At 52.8% G+C, this 17,523-nt stretch overlaps 1 protein-coding gene across 7 annotated transcripts in view; it reads right to left on the bottom strand.

Annotated features, from left to right (window-relative positions):
* Nucleotides 1–4,424: 4,424 nt before the first annotated feature.
* Nucleotides 4,425–17,523, bottom strand: part of Cux2 (cut like homeobox 2) — a 175,782-nt gene continuing 162,683 nt past the window's right edge. For 6 of the 7 annotated variants that reach the window (XM_087903660.1, XM_087903661.1, XM_087903664.1 and 3 more), the window contains exons 17-22: nucleotides 15,761–16,545; nucleotides 15,104–15,269; nucleotides 13,670–13,939; nucleotides 11,736–11,924; nucleotides 10,120–10,393; nucleotides 4,425–7,202 (exon numbers count right to left, since the gene is read on the bottom strand). In XM_087903660.1, the coding sequence (XP_087759786.1) occupies nucleotides 6,416–7,202; nucleotides 10,120–10,393; nucleotides 11,736–11,924; nucleotides 13,670–13,939; nucleotides 15,104–15,269; nucleotides 15,761–16,545 (2,471 nt within the window). In that variant the 3' untranslated portion in view covers nucleotides 4,425–6,415. The remainder of the gene's footprint in view (nucleotides 7,203–10,119; nucleotides 10,394–11,735; nucleotides 11,925–13,669; nucleotides 13,940–15,103; nucleotides 15,270–15,760; nucleotides 16,546–17,523) is intronic. The other variant, XM_087903665.1, reaches the window with a different exon arrangement.

The raw sequence follows: 17,523 nt of genomic DNA, 5'->3' as shown, positions 1-17,523 counted from the left end.
CATTGAGGTGAAAGTGTCAGATCCCCTGGAACTACAGTTACAGACAGTTGTGAACTACCATGTGGGTGCTGGTAATTGAACTCGGGTCCTCTGGAAGAGAAGCCAGTGCTCTTAACCACTGAGCCAGCCCTGGAAGATGGTTTTTGACTGTAACACTGTCCACAATGTTATGTGTACCTGCCCCTAAGACAGTAATGCCTGCTGTTAGTGTTGGGTCTCCACTTCCTCACTGAGCTCATGGTGGCTTTACAAAGGAGAAGAGGCAGGCCCAGGGTGGCCCAACATGGTGGTTAAGGCCCAGGGTCTTAAACAGATGTAGACTCGGGATGTGCTCCAGCTCTCCCTCAGCAGCCTAGAAAAATTAAGCACAGGAACATTTGGCTTCAGCGTGAACTGAGCAACCCAAATAACTCATGTCTAAGTTCACAAAATAGAGCATCAAGGTCACCAGGTGGTGGTGGCCACACCTTTAATCCTGGCACTTGAGAGGCAGAGGCAGGTGGATCTCTGAGTTTGAGTATAAAGCTAGTTCCAGGACAGCCAGGGCTACACAGAGAAACCCTGTCTTGAAACCCCTCTCCCCCTAAAAGAGCATCAAGGTCAGGGGACCATGTGCAAGGGAGGGAGGCTGCCTCAAGAGGTGGGGTCACAGGTATGCCCTTGGAGTGGCAGGTGGCCTTGGGAGCAGTTAATCTATGCTGACATGCCCATCTGTCCTGCTGGTGTTAGGGTGACGTGCAGGGCACAGATCGAGAGGCCCTGTGTGATCAGGAATATTCTAAGGAGCTACTAGAGATGGAGGACCACCCTGGCTAGAGGTTACGATTGTGCAGCATCCACCCACCCCAAGTGATTAATACACCTGGGCCAGCCGACTGCCAAAGAATGGCCCCTTGACTCAGTTCTGGCCAATGAGATATGAGTGGGGTCACCCAGTGTCCACCAGAGAGCTGCTATGAAGAAAGTGACCAAGGTTGATAATGGGAATGTGGAGGGACGGACCCCAGTACATGGATAGTTCCTCAGATAAAGCAAGACAGAACCATGGGGAGCTGGAGAGAGCTAAAGCGGTTAAGAGCACTGACTGCTCTTCCAGAGGTGCAGAGTTCAATTCCCAGCACACACATGACAGCTCACAACTGTCTGTAACAGTGGGGCTGAGGCAGCGGGTGGCTTTCAGGACTGGGCACCAGTGAGGGTGAGCAGCTTCTTGCAGCACCTGTAGCCAGCCACAGGCCTTTCACAGATGAGGAAATGGAATCCTTACTGGCTGTAAGGCTGGCGTGTGGGTGCACAGGCTGGCTCCCCAGTGGGTCAGCTTGGACAAGATCACTTCTGCCCAGTCCGGCGGCTCTTGGGTCTTGGGGTGGTTTCAGCATCTGGGAGCTGTGAAAGCCTGGTTTCTATAGCAACTAAGACTACCAAGGCTGTAGAGAGATGAGCTGAAGAAAGACCCAGCTGGAAGGTGGTGCACACCTTTGACTCCAGCACTCGGGACGTAGAGGCAGGTGGATCTTTGTGAGTTTGAGATCAGCCTGGTCTACAGAGTGAGTTCCAGGACAGCCAGGGCTACACAGAGAAACCCTGTCCCAAAACAAACAAACAAAAGATGGATTCAGCCAGGGTGGGGATAGGGGATGTGAGACAACCATTCATTTGGGTCCCTTACTGAATGGTCCCTACTAAACGAGGAGAAGGGGGAGGGGTGAGTCAGGGCAGGCAGGTGGACCACCTACCTAAAAGTGCAAATCCAAATGCAACACCCCCTGCCTCATGCCTGCTGTGGCTCCCCAGTACCCTCAAGAGAAGCATGCTTCCCATCATGCCCCATGGAGCTTCTCAATCAGGTCTCTGTCTCCCTCCCATGCTCCCCTTCACCACATTATAGGCTCCTCTGGCCTCTTTCTGGTGGGTTCTTAGCCCCACCACACCCTCTACAGCCACTTCCCTCTGGACCCTGGCCATCTCTGTCACAGTTCATCTGTCACGGTGTCCTCTTCTCCATGCAGGATTCCTGGACCCCACACCTTATGCCCTTCCCTCCTGGTTCCTCTACCAAGGCATGGAGCATGCAGTAGTCACTAAATAAATACTAGCTAGGTGAACACCCCCTATTCTGCTTACTGCACTCTTTGGCACCCATCCAAACCTTCTTCCTTCAGGAAGGCCTCCAGATTTTCTCAGTCCATCTCAATCCCTCTGCCCTCCCTCCTCCAGCTCAGAATTCTATAGTTTGGTGTTTTCCTTCAAGTTTCTACTTCAGGGCAAGGGACAGCTGACAGGATGGCAACACCAAAGCTGGTGATCCATGTAGGAACCTCAGTTCCCAGAGCTGACAGGGTACTGGCTTGTTTAGGGTCTCAAATGACATCCTGGGTTTCTTGCAGGAGCCCCAGAATGTGGATTTTTTTTTCTCTGTGTAGCTTTGGAGTCCGTTCTGGCACTCACTCTGTAGACCAGGCTGGCTTCGAACTCACATAGATCCATCCGCCTGCCTCTGCCTCTTGAGTGCTGGGATTAAAGGTGTGCACCACCACCACCTGGCTCAGAACGTGGATTTCTGACTAGGTTTTTGTTTTGTTTTGAATTTTCAAGAAAGTGTTGCTTTGTTGTCAAGGTTGTTCTCGAACGGCTACACTCAGTAATCTCCCCGCTTCTGCTTCTTGAGTAGCCAGGATAACAAGGGTTCATCACCTTGTCCTATCAGTCTCCCAGCCTTCCTAAGAGTGGGACCTGGGACCAGAATGGTCAGTCCCCAGTAAGGAAATGTATAGCCACCTCCATTTTACAGCTGGGGAAGCAGCTTAGGGAGCTTCTGGCATTCCCTCATGTACACCAAGTTCTCAGAAGTGGGGTTGGTATGGAAACTAGGCAGTCTAGCTCCCTGACTCAGAGAGGCCTGGGCCAACCTGCAAGGTCACCCTTTGTGGGGCAGCTCTGGTTATTGCTTCCCCACCCCCAACCTGTGCTGCCTGGGAGCTGGCCTTTGGGATTCAGGCAAGTTCTCCTAGCCATGGTGGGGATAATGAGTCAGCCAGTCCTCCCACAAGGGGCTATATGGAAATCAGGGGTTGTAGAAAGGTTTACCGATGAGCCATCTGAGCCACTGCATGTGGCTCTGGTTCATGGGTGAGTGATGGTTGAGGCACGAGGCATCCCCCACCTCCACCTCCCGCTTCAGATGACAGTCACATGGTTGTCAAGTTCCTGGTTCAGGCTCTGGACAGGTGTACCCATGCTCTACACAATTCCAAGACGCCACCCCAGAATGCACTGTGAGTCACTGCTGCAACACCCTATTTTACAGATGTGGAAACTGAGGCCTGCATTATATATCTGGGAGTGGGCAGCACTGTGCCAGTCTGGGGAAGGCCCTTTTGGCACAGACCGATTCCCCACTCCATTTATAGACTGGTTGATGGTTGTGGTTTGTGGTCACAAGTATAAAAAAGCAAAGCTCAATCTTGACCCCTAGTCCCAGGCTCCAGAGTCCAACCACCCAGCCTTTAGGCCACTGGCCTTCCAGTCCCAGGCTGTCTTCAGAGCATCTGGGATCCTGCACTCAGTCACCAACCGGATGCTACCGTACTCACTCAGGCCACTGGCAAGAGAGGCCACTCCTCAGCTGACTGTGGTCACAACAGATGGTGGCCCAGTACAGGCAGAGTTTAGAGTTTTCAGAAGTTGGTATCTGCAGTGCTTAAGAGACACACCCCCATATTTGACTGCTGGGACTCAACTGAGAAACAGTATTCGTTGGGCGAGGTGGTGGATATCTATAATCCCAGCACTACAAAGTGAGTCTGAGGGCCTGGATCACATGAGACTTTCTCAAAACCAAATCATGGAGCCAATGGTGGTGGCCCACGCCTTTAATCCCAGCGCTCAGGAAGCAGAGGCATGTAGATCTCTTGAGTTCCAGGCCAGCCTGGTTTACATAGCAAGTTCCAAGTAAGCCAGGGCTATACAGTGAGACCCTGTCTTGACAGATATATAAACAAATAAGCAATCAAAAAAACCTAAGTTTTAAATACATGATTTTGAGCTGGTGAGGTAGCTCAGCAGGTAAAAACACTTATCATGCAAGCCTCACGGCCCAAATTCAACTCCCTGAAACCCACAGAATCAACCCTGGCAAGCTGCTCTCTCATTGCCACACAGGTATACACACCACACAAACCCTAATAATAATAAAGAAATTAATCCTAACACTCAGGAGGCAGAGGCAGAGGCAGGCAGATCTGTATGAGTTCTAGGCCAGCCTGGGCTACACAGTGAGACCTTGTCTTAAAAAACAAACATACCACTACCAAAACCCCGCAAAACAAAAATTTAAAAAATTCCTCATTTTGTACGATACCTCTGAGGACCAACTCTGCACCCACCTTGCACCCCAACTCCAGAACAGATGGGGACACCTGGGATTATTATACAATTCTGTATTTAGGGACGTGTTTACAGAAGGTGTCCCTTTATGTAAAATTTTAGACAAAGTTCATCAATCTCTCATAGAAACAGTTCATGTGTGTGTGTTTTTTTGATTCAAACCGTTGTAGGATGTGAACCGGACAGATCTGTTTGCAGGCCCGTGGGCTTCTGCACAACCAGGCTTCTGTGTTCAAAGGTCACACCGAATCCCGTCACAGTAAAGTCACGGTGAATTCTGCTGAGTAGCATCGAGGTGTGGCGTGGATCACCTCAACATGTAGTTTCCAGAGGAAAAGTGGCAAGGTCTCCCTGTGGGTGTGTGTGGCAATGGCGGTGGCAGAGGCCAAGACAGGCTTTGTTTGTCCAGAATGGATTCCTCTGAAAACTGGCCATGGTTTCCTAGTGTCAGAATATAAAAATACCCTCCTCTGGATAAAAAGTATACAGTGGAAAGCTTCTCGGTGCATAGCCAGGGTTGTGTGTGGAAAAGAGGTTTTCCAGGGCCTGTCTGCAGCCTGGCTGGGCGCACGAGAATTAGAAATTCCGGAACATTCTTTTTTCTTCCCCCTTTCTGGTTGCCAACTTTTTGGTTCACATGATTTCACGAGAGTCACTGCGCCGAAGAGCGGTTTGCCCCTCGAGCACTGAACGGCAACAGAGATGACCCCACGTTTGTCATCTTCACCCGTGCGGCTTCCACGGCTGCGAGAGAAAAGGAATAAAAGCAGCAGATCCAACCACTGCTATGATATGGAGGCCACGGCATCCAGCATCCTTTCTCCCTGGCAGCCAGTCAGGATGTTGGGGGAAGGCTGCTTCTGAGTCAGGGGAGTCACATCTTTGACCCCAGGCAGGTCTTGTGTGGGGATGTGGTGGCCATGCTGTGGTGACTTTGGCCTTTCCAAGTTTCACAGACTCATGGACACATTCCAGGGATGCACCGTTGTCAACTTGCGAAGATGGTGAGAAACTGAGTTGAGGTTTCCGGCTGAATGGATCTAGTTTTTGGAGCTGGTTGCTAAGCTTTGGGGGCTATGGTGAATCAACACTTTCCTTTTCTAGGAAAAAGGGCCTGGCTCAGACCGTAGGAGAAACCTTCCAAGTACGGGCACCATTCAGGATGGGAGTTAGGGTCACTCTGACATAAACAACTCTCTTTGAGTAACTCCCCCACACCTGGCTTCCAAAGGTTCTGGAAACACTTTGTTTATAACACAGAAGGTTTCTAACTCGGGGAGTGGAGGCCTTTATGAAACACACCACTTTCGCTAAGGGCAACATTTCCCACCAGCGACAGGACTGCTGTGACATGGAGGCTGCAGACAGGCCACCAGCACGGTCCCACCCTCTGCAGCATGGAGATTTCATTTAGAGTCTTTTGGACTTTTTCTTTGCAAAACGCAGATTCTGGAAGGGCAGCAGCATCGTGCTGTGTCTCACAGACAGGCATGAGGGAAAAAATACCAAACCGCAGTCCAAGTGTTCTCTGAATTTGGTCCGTCTTAGAATGCTTCGTGATGGCTTTGAACAGTTGTCTTTTAATCTCATCTCATGGCAAAAAAATGACACAGCTTCTGTGTCTGCTCCACAGCAGCCGTGACAGCATCTGATTTTATAACTCTTTAATATCAAAACAGCATCAGCTGGGAATAAATTCCAAGGATCCTTTATTAAAATAGCTGAAAGAGGTCTATAAATATTTCTTTATTTTTCTAAAAGAGTTTGGAGTTTCTGGGTGAGAATGTGGTGTCGTTTTGGTCCTGCCTCCCGTGGGGGAGGGGACAAAGGCAGGATCCCAGTGCTTCCTACAAGCAGGGCTGGCGGCATCTGCTCACACACAACTTCAGGTAACTAGTGTTACAACAATAAACGTAACATTGCTGTCCACATTTGCATGGCTGAGTTCTTGCCTCTCTGGCCCCACCCCATCTGGGAGAGAGAAAGGAGGAGGAAAGGTGACCACTGGGGTGTGTCTCTCACCCCCGGTTCAGAATTCCCACTCCAAAGCCTCTTCCCGGTTGGCAGCCCTCTCCAGTCGGTAGATAATACTGTTCAAGTTGGCCATTTTCTCATGTCGCCGCTGCAAGTTGGGATTCACCTTGGTGCTGGGGTGCAAAGCCGCAGCTGTATCAGCAGTGGGGCTGGCACTCGGCACTTTGGCAGGTGGGGCACCAGGTAGGGATGGGGAGATGGGGGCTGAGGATGAGGGAACGGGTGACACACATGTCATGAGGTCTGGTGAAGAGATGGCAGACGGGGAGTTCGGTGGCCCCTCCAGGCTGCAGCATGAGGATTCTGAAGTGGACTTGAAACTCAGGGGGTCTGAGTGAACCTGCTCTCCAACCTCCTTTTCTTGAGAGATGTGCAATGGGGGGCAGTCTGGGTTGGGCGTGTCTGAAGGGAAGGGCTCAGGGACCAGCTCTGGGAGTTTGTTATTCCCCAGAGGATGGGTAGTCTCCTCTTTGGGGCTGCCTTGTCCTCTGTCTGGATCCCCTACATCCAGGGGCTGGCTGTCCTCGTCCATCTCTATGTCCTCCTCCTGCTTAATCCTCACCAGAGCCCTGTCTGGGGCTGCTAGGGGTGCAGGGCTCCCAGATTCCTGCAGCTCCAGGCTCTTCTTTGGGGGCTTTTGGTCCTCAGCCTCTGAGTCAGGGCTCTGCGGGGTGGGGTCTATGTGGGTGTGGCCTGGTGGCAGGACACTGGGACCCCCACTTGGGTCCAAGTCTGGGTCATCCTGTGCTCCTTCCACCAGCATCTCACGGCGCATCCTGGACCTGTGGTAGAGACAAGGGTGAGGGTCTGGAGCTCGACAGGGGCTGCTGACCCCAGACTCAGCCCGCAAGAGCAGCGACCACCCTGGGCAACACCCACGTCTACAGCTGTGCCTTCCAGCCCTGTTCTTTAGCAGCGGCCACTGTTCCTCCTTCCCACAGCTCACTACAGTAGTGTAGACTGCCACACTGTAACTCAGCAGCTGATGGGCAGTGCCTGCCTCCCTCCCTTTAGCACCTGGGACAGAGAAGGTGCTGAGCAAACACCATGTAATTAATGTTTCTCTCTGCCGCTGTAACTGAGACTTCTGTGTGTACGTGAGTGTGCACGGAGGCCAGAAGCCAACAGTGGCTGATGTGTGGTTAGCTTTTATTGTCAAATTGACACAACCTAGATTTAACCTGGGAAGAGGCGACCTCATCTGAAGGACCGCCTTGATAGACTGTCCCATGCCGTGTTCGTGAGAGACTGTCCTGACTGTTAACTGATGTAGGAGGGCCCCGTTCACCATGGGCAGCATCCCTAGGCTCTGCACTGTATGAAAAAAAAAAAAACCTAGCTAAGCACGAGCTAGGGAGCAGCCATGTCAGCAGACCAATACGCAGCTCCTCCCATGGGTTCTGCTTCAGTTCCTGCCTTGACCTCCCTCAATGATGGACCATGAACTGAGGTGTCAACCAAATGACCCTTTCCTCCCCAAGATGTTTTCAGTCAGTGTTCTATCACAGCAATAAGAAAGTAAGAATAGGGAAGTAAGTTCATCATACTCATACATCTTATTTTATCTTCAATGTCTTGGGGAGCCATGGAGGTCAGAGGTCAGTCTGGTGTCTTTCTCAATCACTCTTCACCTTAGCTTCTAAGACAGTCATTCTCTCGGTGAACTTGGTACTCACACTGGCTGGACTGATCGCCTGGTGAGCCCAGGAGCTTCCTGTCTCTGCCTCCCTAGCTTTGGGATCACAGGTGTTATGTGTCTTTTCTTTTTAAAATTTTAAACTACATATATTTATCCAGTGTGTGTGCATACACTCCAGAGTGCACGGGTGTGTGAGAAGTCAGAGAACACCTCAGGGGACTTGGCACTCTCCTTTAGCCTTGTGGGTCCTGGGGATCAAGCTCAGGTTGTCAAAATCATCAGGAGGCGTGGGTGCCCTCTGAGCCCAGCTGGCTGACCCAATGCATGGCTCTAAAAAAAGTGAGAGTTGCGGATCACAATCAGGTCTTCATGATCGTGCAGGCAAGCTCTCTTGTCTGCATTGCCCGGCCCCTTCTTTCTCGTGGTGCGTTTGGAACCCAGGGCCCTACTTATGGAAAGCGTGATTTTCTTCTTTTCTTTTTTTCCTTTTATGGAGACAGGGCCTCATTATGCAGCCGTGGCTGGCTTGAAATCCACTATGTAGACCAGGCTGGCCTTAAACTCACAGAGATCACTCTTTTTTTGTTTGTTTTTTGAGACAGGGTTTCTTTGTAGCTTTGGAGCCTGTCCTGTCTAGCTCTTATAGATCAGGTTGGCCTCAAACTCACAGAGATCTGCCTGCCTATGCCTCCCGAGTGCTAAGACTGAAGGTGTTCACCAGCACCACCCGGCTGAGATTGCTCTTATTTGTTCTTCAAAACCCACCTCAGATCATCATGACCTCTTCATTCAAGTTTTCTGGAGTTTTAAGAAGCCCTCTTCCCTAAGCACCTGCTCCTTCTCTCCTTCTCTTTGCCATATTAATCAGGCTGAAGTGAAATGACTTGGCCCATGACATACATATGCCAATCAGGCTCAGGGAGGGCGGCTTTGACCCCCTGATCTCTGGAGCCCAGCTCACTGTGGATATGTTTTTAAAGAATGTGATGGATGATGTTAGAATGCTCAGTTCCTATGAGAAATGAGAAGCTGAGACGTGTCTCCATTGCCACTCTGGAGAGGAGGAGAGAAAGCTGTTAGGGCCCATGTCTCCTGCTGTGCCATCATCCAGGTCTGCACTGGGCAGAAGCTCTACTGTAGGCTGCTCACTCCCACAGTCCCTGATTTGGCACTGGGGGCGGGGCAAGAGTGACATGTCTCATCTTGTAGAATCGTCAGGAGACTCTGAGAGGTCGGTGACCTGCTGAAGGCCACACAGCTAAGGTGTGTGTGATGCCAAGGTGCAGGCTGGGAAGAGGTGAATATGTATCTCGCCCCTGTTAACCTTTTTCCTTCTTGGGGATCTTGGGACAGCTCTCTGCCCCAGAACAGATGAATAGACCCTTCCACAGTGCCACATGGACCCTGGCGACTCTTCTTGCTCAGAAAGTGGGTAGGATCTCAGACATGATCCTTACAGTCTCCACCAAGCCTCCTTCAGGGGGTCCTAGGCCAGCCTCGGGAAACCATGTGGCCTGGTCAAAGCCACAGCACTTGGGACCTCTGAGACCCAGACTGGAGGATGGAAAGGGGCCATGCTTGGAGCAGTCACCACACCTGAGGCTGCAGCGGGGCAGGTGTTCCTTTGGCCTCACGAGTAAGAGAGACCACGAGATCCTAGTTAGCTTCAGCCGGAGATGCCTCAGGTCTACTCCTGATCTATTCCTTCCTAGACCACAGCACAGAGCGGGCGTGATGTTAGGGTCACACTGTCAGTTCTGGCAAGGGGAATACACTGTGGTCTTGTTTATAGCTTACAACACGGGACTCAGGGAAGGGCTCAGGGTCCCTCAGCTAGAGGTGACAGAGTTAGTGCATCTGGGAATCTAGAAACAGCTTTGCGATCCAGCTGCAGCCCCCAGGCCCGGACAACCCTCAGGTGTTCCCATGAACCTCCTGGCCTTCCTTATGTCTGTCTGTGTCCTGTGACCCTCTGTGTTACCATGACCTACTGGGTCCCTCTGTGTCTGTGTCCCCGCGGCCCTCTCTCTGCCAATCCGTGACCTGGGGCTCCAGGCTACCTGTAGTTGTGGAACCAGTTGATGACGGTGTTGGTCTTGAGGTTGAGCTGAAATGACAGCAGCTCTATGGTCTGCTGCGAGGGATAGGGCTCCAGCTGGTAGGCCTTCCGCAGCGCCTCCTTCTCAGCGGGTGCCAGCACCACGCGCGGCTTCTTGGCCTGCGTGAGGCTCAGCTCCTGTGGCTGCTGACAGGGGCTGGGGCACTCGGAATGTGCAGCTGGTGACTCGCTGTCCGAGCCTGTGCTGACGAGTCCATAGCGGCGCTTCAGATAGGCTGCAGAGAGAGGGGCGGGGTGAGGGGCCATTGCCACTCGGCAGGGATGGTAGATCTACAGGGGCAGTGGCCAGCCAGTCCAGCAGAGCCCTCCGTGTCCCCACTCCTGTCCTGTTCTGCTCCCTTGGCTCTGCCGAGATGCTCGCCTGTCTCCTGTGCTATTGCTTGTGAGACTGGCCGAGGTTAGGGGGTATTCGGTAACACAGCCACTCCAGAGGCCATGAAGGGGTGCTTGCAGTCAGAGGGCGCTCAAACCAGGGAGCTCTGTGGCCGGCAAGGCTGTTAGAAGTGCCACTAAGTTTCACAAGAGTTTGCTGTGTGAGGGGCCACTTTGAATAAGCCCTCTTGGTAGGAGGCATGGTGACCTCACAACAAAACATCAGCAAAAGCTCTGCTGCCATTTAGATCTAGAAGGTTCTCCAGAAGTGGCTGTGGGATGTTCCTTTACATCACTTTGATTGGTTTAGTAAAAAGCTCAACAGTCAACAGCTAGATAGGGTTTTCAAGGCAGAGTGAATGCTGGGAAGAAGAAGGCAGGTTTGCCAGCCAGACATAGAGCAAACAGGATGGGTAATAGGAAGATGAGGTAATAAAGCCATGTGGCAGAAAGTAAACTAAGTTACAAGAGCTAGTTAGAAACAAGCCCAAGCTATTGGCTGAGCTTTCATAATTAATACTAAGTCTCTGTGTGGTTATCTGGGAGCTGGCTGGCCATACAGAGAAAGACTCGCTCTAAGAGGCTTAGGCCCACCTGAGTGATACTGGGAGGAGGAATTGGGAACTTTAAGCAGTGGGGTCTAGTGGGAGTCTTTAGGTCCTTGGAGGTGTATCTTAATTTGATTTGAGACAAGGTCTCACACAATCCAGGCTGGCCTTGAACTCACTATGTAGCCCAGGATGACACTACACTTCTGATCTGCCCACCTCCACCTCCTGGACGGTGTGGAAATGATAGATGTGTGGTACCATGCCTGGTTCAGGCAGTGTTGGCCAATGAATCCAGAGCTTCAGGGATGCTAGGTAAGCACTATCAATGGTGACACTTTCCCAGCATGCCCTTGAAGGAACTACTGGGCCTGCTCTCTGCCCCACAGGCTTGGTAAGGGGCAGAGGATCGAGCTCATCCAGAGGAGAGAGAGGCCTGACAGGGAGCTGGGAACAGTGTGCTGCTGACGTTGGCAAGACCATGTGCCATCTCTGGATGTCACAGAGATGTCGACAGCCTGAGAGATGCCACATGTGATTTTGGTGGGGGATTGCTGCCGGCTGGGGGTCTTCGGCTATGGCAGGGACCTGCCACCTATGGCAGGGTGGCTATCCAACCACCCCGACCTGGTCTCACCTTTCTTCTCCAGCTTCTTCATGTCCCGCAGCTTTTCCACATTGTGGGGGTCACTCAGCCACAGCTGCATGCGCACGAAGGGCTCCCGGCCCTTCAAGCTTAGCTTGTGCCAGGGTTTGGGCCTTGACAGCAGATCTGACACCGAGCCCTGTGTCAGCCCCAGGATGCTCTCACCAAACAACCGCTGCCCTGGGGACAGGGCAGAGGGCAATTGTCAACCTAGGTCAGGCACAGGGACCCACTCCCAGGGGAGTCAGAGGAGGAACAGGCCAGGGAGGGTGGCCCAGCACTCTTTCTGCACAAGGGACTGGGGAGGGTTGGCACTGGGCAGTAACACAAAAACCAATTTTCTGTAGGATGGTTCTTCATTCCCAGGGGACCACCCCTCCAAACTGCCAACACACACCCTGTACTGTACACAAGCTTGGACCCCACCCCCAGGATACCCTAGAGGATTCTATCCAAATTCCAAATGTGTCTGACCTCTGACCCATTAAGTCTACCCCCAGGATTAGCCTAGAGGGACACCTGCCCAAGGTCACCAGGGCTATAGATTGTTTTTGGTGGGGAGGGTGCAGGGATCAAACCACAGGCCCCATGTATGTCGGGCAAGCTCTGTGCTACCCATTTCCGCCACCCCTGTCCCTTTTCAGCTTCTTGTTCTAAGACTCTCTTGGTAGCTCAGACTTGTGATCCTCTTGCCCCAGGCTCTCAAGTGCTGATGACAGGGATGAAGGACACACCTGGCTCCAACTGTCTTCCCGTGGAGGCCACAGGTCAACCTTGGGTGTCTTCCTCAATTGCTTTCTAAACCTTGGTTTTTGGAGACGGGATCTCTGACTGGACCTGGAGCTCACCATTTCCTGGCTGGCCAGGGATCGGCCTGTTTCTGCCCCACCTCTAACTCTGAGTTACAGGTGTGCATCATCAGGTCCAGGGTTTTGCCCGTTTGTTTTTATATTTTATTTATGTGTCTGGGTGTTTTGCTTGCATGTATGTCTATGCAACACTGCCTGTCTGATACCCTGGGAGGTCAGAAGAGGGCACTAGATTCCTGGAACTAGAGTTGTAGATGGTTGTGAGCTACACATGTGGGTGCTAGGAACTGAAAGAGCAGCCAGTGTCTTTAGCTACCGAACCATCTTTCCAGCCCCCATGCTTTTTTGTTTTTCAGACAGGGTTTCTTTGTGTAGCCCTGGCTGTCCTGAAACTCACTCTGTAGACCAGGCTGGCCTCGAACTCACAGAGATCCACCTGCCTCTGTCTCCCGAGTGCTGTTAAAGGTATGTGCCACCACTGCTGGGCTACCCTTTGTTATTGACTTTTAACTTTTTTTTTTTTTTGAGAAAAGGTCTCATGCTGTAGCCCAGTCAGGCTATCCTCCTGTCTCAGCCTCCTACAGTGCTAGGATTACTGAATGAGTACCATGCCCAGTTCGTGTTGGGTATCGGGACATTATCTTTCTCTCATAATAAAAGCCGTGGTGACAGTTGTTGGGCTTGCATGTGTGATCTGGCATGCATCTCTGAGTCAGAGGAACGTGTTACCCTGCTCCCTGATCCCATGGGCAGGCATCATCATTGCTCCAGGGAACAGATTTTTTTTTTTTTTTTTTTTTTGAGACATGGCCGTCCTGGAATTCACTGTGTAGCCCAGGCTCAGCTCAGAGATCCTGTCTGCCTCTGCCTTCCAAGTGGTGGGATTAAAGGTTTGAGCTGGCTGGGGCTTCTTAAGGCCTGCCACAGGGCAGTTTTGAGAGCCAAGCAGTGCCACCTCCCTTTCGTTCCTCAGCAGGAGTCCTGGTCGGAGTCATGCGTCTCACATGGAAGCTCCAGGCTGGCCCTGAGGTCACTGGAGAATCCCAGTGACACCTTGCTCCAAGTCCAGAAGAGCCAATCTAGGGCTGCAGGCAGCGCCCCGGCCTCGCCACGTACCTAGGTTGTTGTCAGTGAGGACCTCCTTGACCCTCTTGGTGATGGAGTATGTGTCCAGCTCTGGGGACATGGCCACCATCTCCTGGATGCCCCCTGTAGCCTGGCTGCCTGAGAAGGGCTTCCCACCCAGGGAGGAGCTGGCCCGACCCTCAGGCTGCTGATTCTCTTTGCTGCTTTCCAGAGACAGGCCCAGGGGCTCCTGGGAAGTCTTTTCAGGCTCCGTGGGGCTTGGGGGAGGTGATGGTGAGGACCTCGGCTCAGTGGGACTGGCTGTAGGCAAGAGACAGTGTGGTGGTCACTGCCACTGGGCATGGCTGGGCAGGATGGCTTGTCAGAGCTGAGACTGGAACTAAGGCTTCTTGTAGCCACCATAGTGCATCCCAGGAAGGGACTGTCCAGGGTCCTCAGGCTACATAGCTTTTCCTTCTTCTGTCGGACTGGGAGTTGAACCAGGGCCTTGCTCATCCTAGGCAAACATTCTACTGATGAACGGTAGTTAACTCTTTTCAACAATTCCACTTGGAGATATGGGCCTTCATACATTGCTAAAACTGGCCTTGAGCTCGCAATCCTCCTGTCTCCGCCCCAGAGGGCTGCTTGCCTGTCTGTCACCTGTTTGGTCTATCTGCCACCTGTCTGCAGCCTCTCTTGCCCATCAGTCTCTGCCAGATGTCTGTCTGTCACTCGCTTTGCCTGTCTGTCCATCTATCAACAGCCTGTCCCTGTTTTGTAGCCACGAGTTGACAGGAGAGCTCTAGTCCAATGGCTTAAAGTGAAACCGTCACCTGGGACCTGCGATTCTGTCACCTAACACTCGGTCCTGGTTTGAAGCCCTCTGGCAGTCCTGGTTATTTCTGTGACTCAAGGTATGGCTTCCCTGGATCCCCACCAACAGGGGATCCTGTCAAATCTGGACTCTGGTCCTGGGCCTTTTTGCCGTCTCTGGGGCAGGTGAGTCTTTCTGCCTGCAGCCACATTCTCAAATAAGTGCCACCCACAGGACGCCGGCAGCCCTGCACACTGGCCCCGAGACTCTCTGAGCCTCCGTTCTCTTCCCCTGCTAAGTTCAGGCTCCACCCTGCCTCTGCCCTCATTAATGATCAGCTGGCTGGCCCAGGCCTGTGCTAGGACAGACTGAAGAGCAATGCTGGGTCTCTAGGGAGCTGGTGAGTTTGATCCTGTGGGGGGGAGGGAGTACAGGGCTCCAATGGCTTTGTCTGTCCCACCTGCTCTAAATTCTTGGGCCCAAGCCTTCAGCACTTACTTCTGCTGGGTAGAAGAGAGGAGGGCAAGGGGGCGTGGGTTAGGAACACGTGTCCCAGGTGACAGTACTGGGGGCTGTAGAATCGTGTGGAGGATGGAGGGGGCAGAGGTGGGTCAGCAAGGCCACTGGTCTGGGGTAGAGCCTACGGAGGCCGTATCCCCTGTACTCACCCTGTGTGGTGCTGGGCTGCTGGGGTGGGGTCTGGCCCTGGCCCAGTTGGTCCGATAGCCACAGCTGCATGCGGATGAAGGGCTCTCGGCCCTTCTGTGTCAGTTTGCTCCATGGCTTCGGCCTTGACAGCATGTCACTCACGCTGCCCTGGGACAGTCCCAGGACCTACAGGTGGAAGGCATATTAGCAAATCCCATATGTGGCCTTCCCGGCTGCTCCCAGGCTCAGCACCTGCTCTCCACCCTCAGCACTGCCCTATGTACAGAACTCCCATGTGACTGTGAGGGTCACCGTGCCCTCCAGGATGCCACTTTGCACCTCCCACTTGTCTTCTCTCCCAGCTCTGGTTTCGTGACCCCTGCTTGAACCTCTGCTATTTAAACCTGAGGTTCCAGCACCAGGGACATTAAGGTACTGGACTGGGCCGAGTCCTTAATCTTCAGGGGCTGGGACACGGGACCTCCAGAGGAGTGTGGGAGGCAGGGGACTGGCTGTTACCTGGCTTAGTGTCCAGGGATGACTAGATACCAGACAGACATCTGACTGGGTTCCTGAGAAATAGCTTCCCACCCAGGTCACCCTCCAGACTACAGATCTTAGGGCCACGGTCTCAGTGGGCCTTATTCCAGGGTCCCCAGGTCCCCCGTGGTCCACACCTTCTCCCCAAAGATGCGCTGGCAGATGCCATTCTTGGCCAGCTTCTCCTTGACCTGTCGGGTCAGCTCCAGTGTGTCTACCTCCCGGTACATGTATAACTCGTACTGTTCAGGCGTCAGGGGCGGCACCGTGGGCTTGAGCGTGCGGGGCACATAGGCCGGGTAGTAGGGCAGCCGCCCGCTGCCCACCTCCGGGACCCCGGCCTCAGCCTTGAGCTCTCCCACCCTGGGGGACTCATCCTCGCCCATGGCTGCTTCGTCCTCAGGGGCGATGGCTGCCTCATCTCCACGGGGCCAGGCTCGCCCATTGGGCTGTCCAGAGTAACTGGAGGAAGAGGAGGAGAGGGAGGGCGACACGGAGGCGTATGGTCGGCTGAGCAGGCCGCGGTCCGACGCCCAGTGGTGGTCAAAGTAGCCGGCATCACCGATCTCGGACTTCACCTTGCGGATGATCCGCTGCACAAATGCAGCCGGGGACAGGACAGCAAGTGGCGCCTGCGCACTGCTACCACTGCTGCTACTGCTGCAGCCACCACCGCCATCCTCCTGCTTCACACAGGCCAGTGCCCCATTCTGGCTCACAGTGGCCAGTGAGGGCCGCTCCGGAGGGGAGGGAGGCACGGAGCGGCCCCTGGGTCCCGACTCCATCTCCAGCAGAGCCTGCTGCTGGGCTTGCATCTCACGGCGGGCTTGTTCCAGAATGTTCTTGATGGCGTCTTCCGAGGTGCTGGAGGAGGCTGTGCCGTTAGGGATGCTCACAGAAGCTGTGGAGTTCTTGGGCTCACCTGTGGGGAGGGTGACAGGGTGAACAAGGGCCCATTATCAGAGCAAGTTGTGTTTATACCATATGAATGTGGGGGCAACCTCTGTGTCCAATAGTGGGAAACTGGTCAAGCAAGTAATGCTCTGATGGAATATTAGGCAGGCATCTAAAAAAAAAAATCAGACCGATAATAAAATCTTAGTACATATGGGAAAAGTGAAGATGAAGCAAAGATGGTGTCCAAGGCACAGTCCAAACCTAAATCTGCCCTTTATGTATGCTATGAGCCCACCATGTACAAGTTCAAGGTTAAGAAAGAGGCGGTAGGGCAGCAGAAAGTAGCTCTTCCGAGTATTCCACAGCAAAATCATGGCACCAACCCAGATGTTCAAAGAGTAATAGTGTGGACTCGGTGGAACACAGCAGCGAAACGGGAGTTCCCGTAAAGCCAGGCAGGGATCTTAGGGACACACTAGGGCAGAGACAAAGCCCTGGAAGGTGATCCACAGGCTGGGCCTGGAGGCACACATGGTGGTGCACACCTTTAATCCCAGTGCTCAGAGCTCAGCCTGGTCTACAGACAGCCAGGGTTACACAGAGAAATCCTGTGTCAGATTAAAATTAAAAAAAAAATGATCGGAAGTGTAACATGTCTCCAAGAAGCACTAAGCAAGTAAAAATTAAACAACACGACTTAGGGAAAAATCTTATTGAATGGCAACACAATAAACTGCTAGGAAAAAAACAAAAACAAAAACAGGTTGATAGCTATGGAGGGGAGAAGAAGGGAAGGGAGGGCCCGGTCACAGGTACACGGATTCTCTAAACTGGGTGGAGGTCATAGTTCCCAGAGTTGGCTACATGATTAAGCGAATGAACACATACAAGGAGAAGATCACACAGGAAGTGAGCAGAGAGAACATCACAAACCAAGGGCAGACTCGTCTGTGCCCCAGAAACAGCAATTGATCAGGATATGATCAGGTGCCGTGTCTGGGCC

This window comes from Myodes glareolus, chromosome 2 (assembly GCF_982192425.1).
Source record: "Myodes glareolus chromosome 2, mMyoGla1.1, whole genome shotgun sequence".
NCBI lineage: Eukaryota > Metazoa > Chordata > Mammalia > Rodentia > Cricetidae > Myodes > Myodes glareolus.
This window is presented reverse-complemented; position numbering and strand designations above follow the sequence as displayed.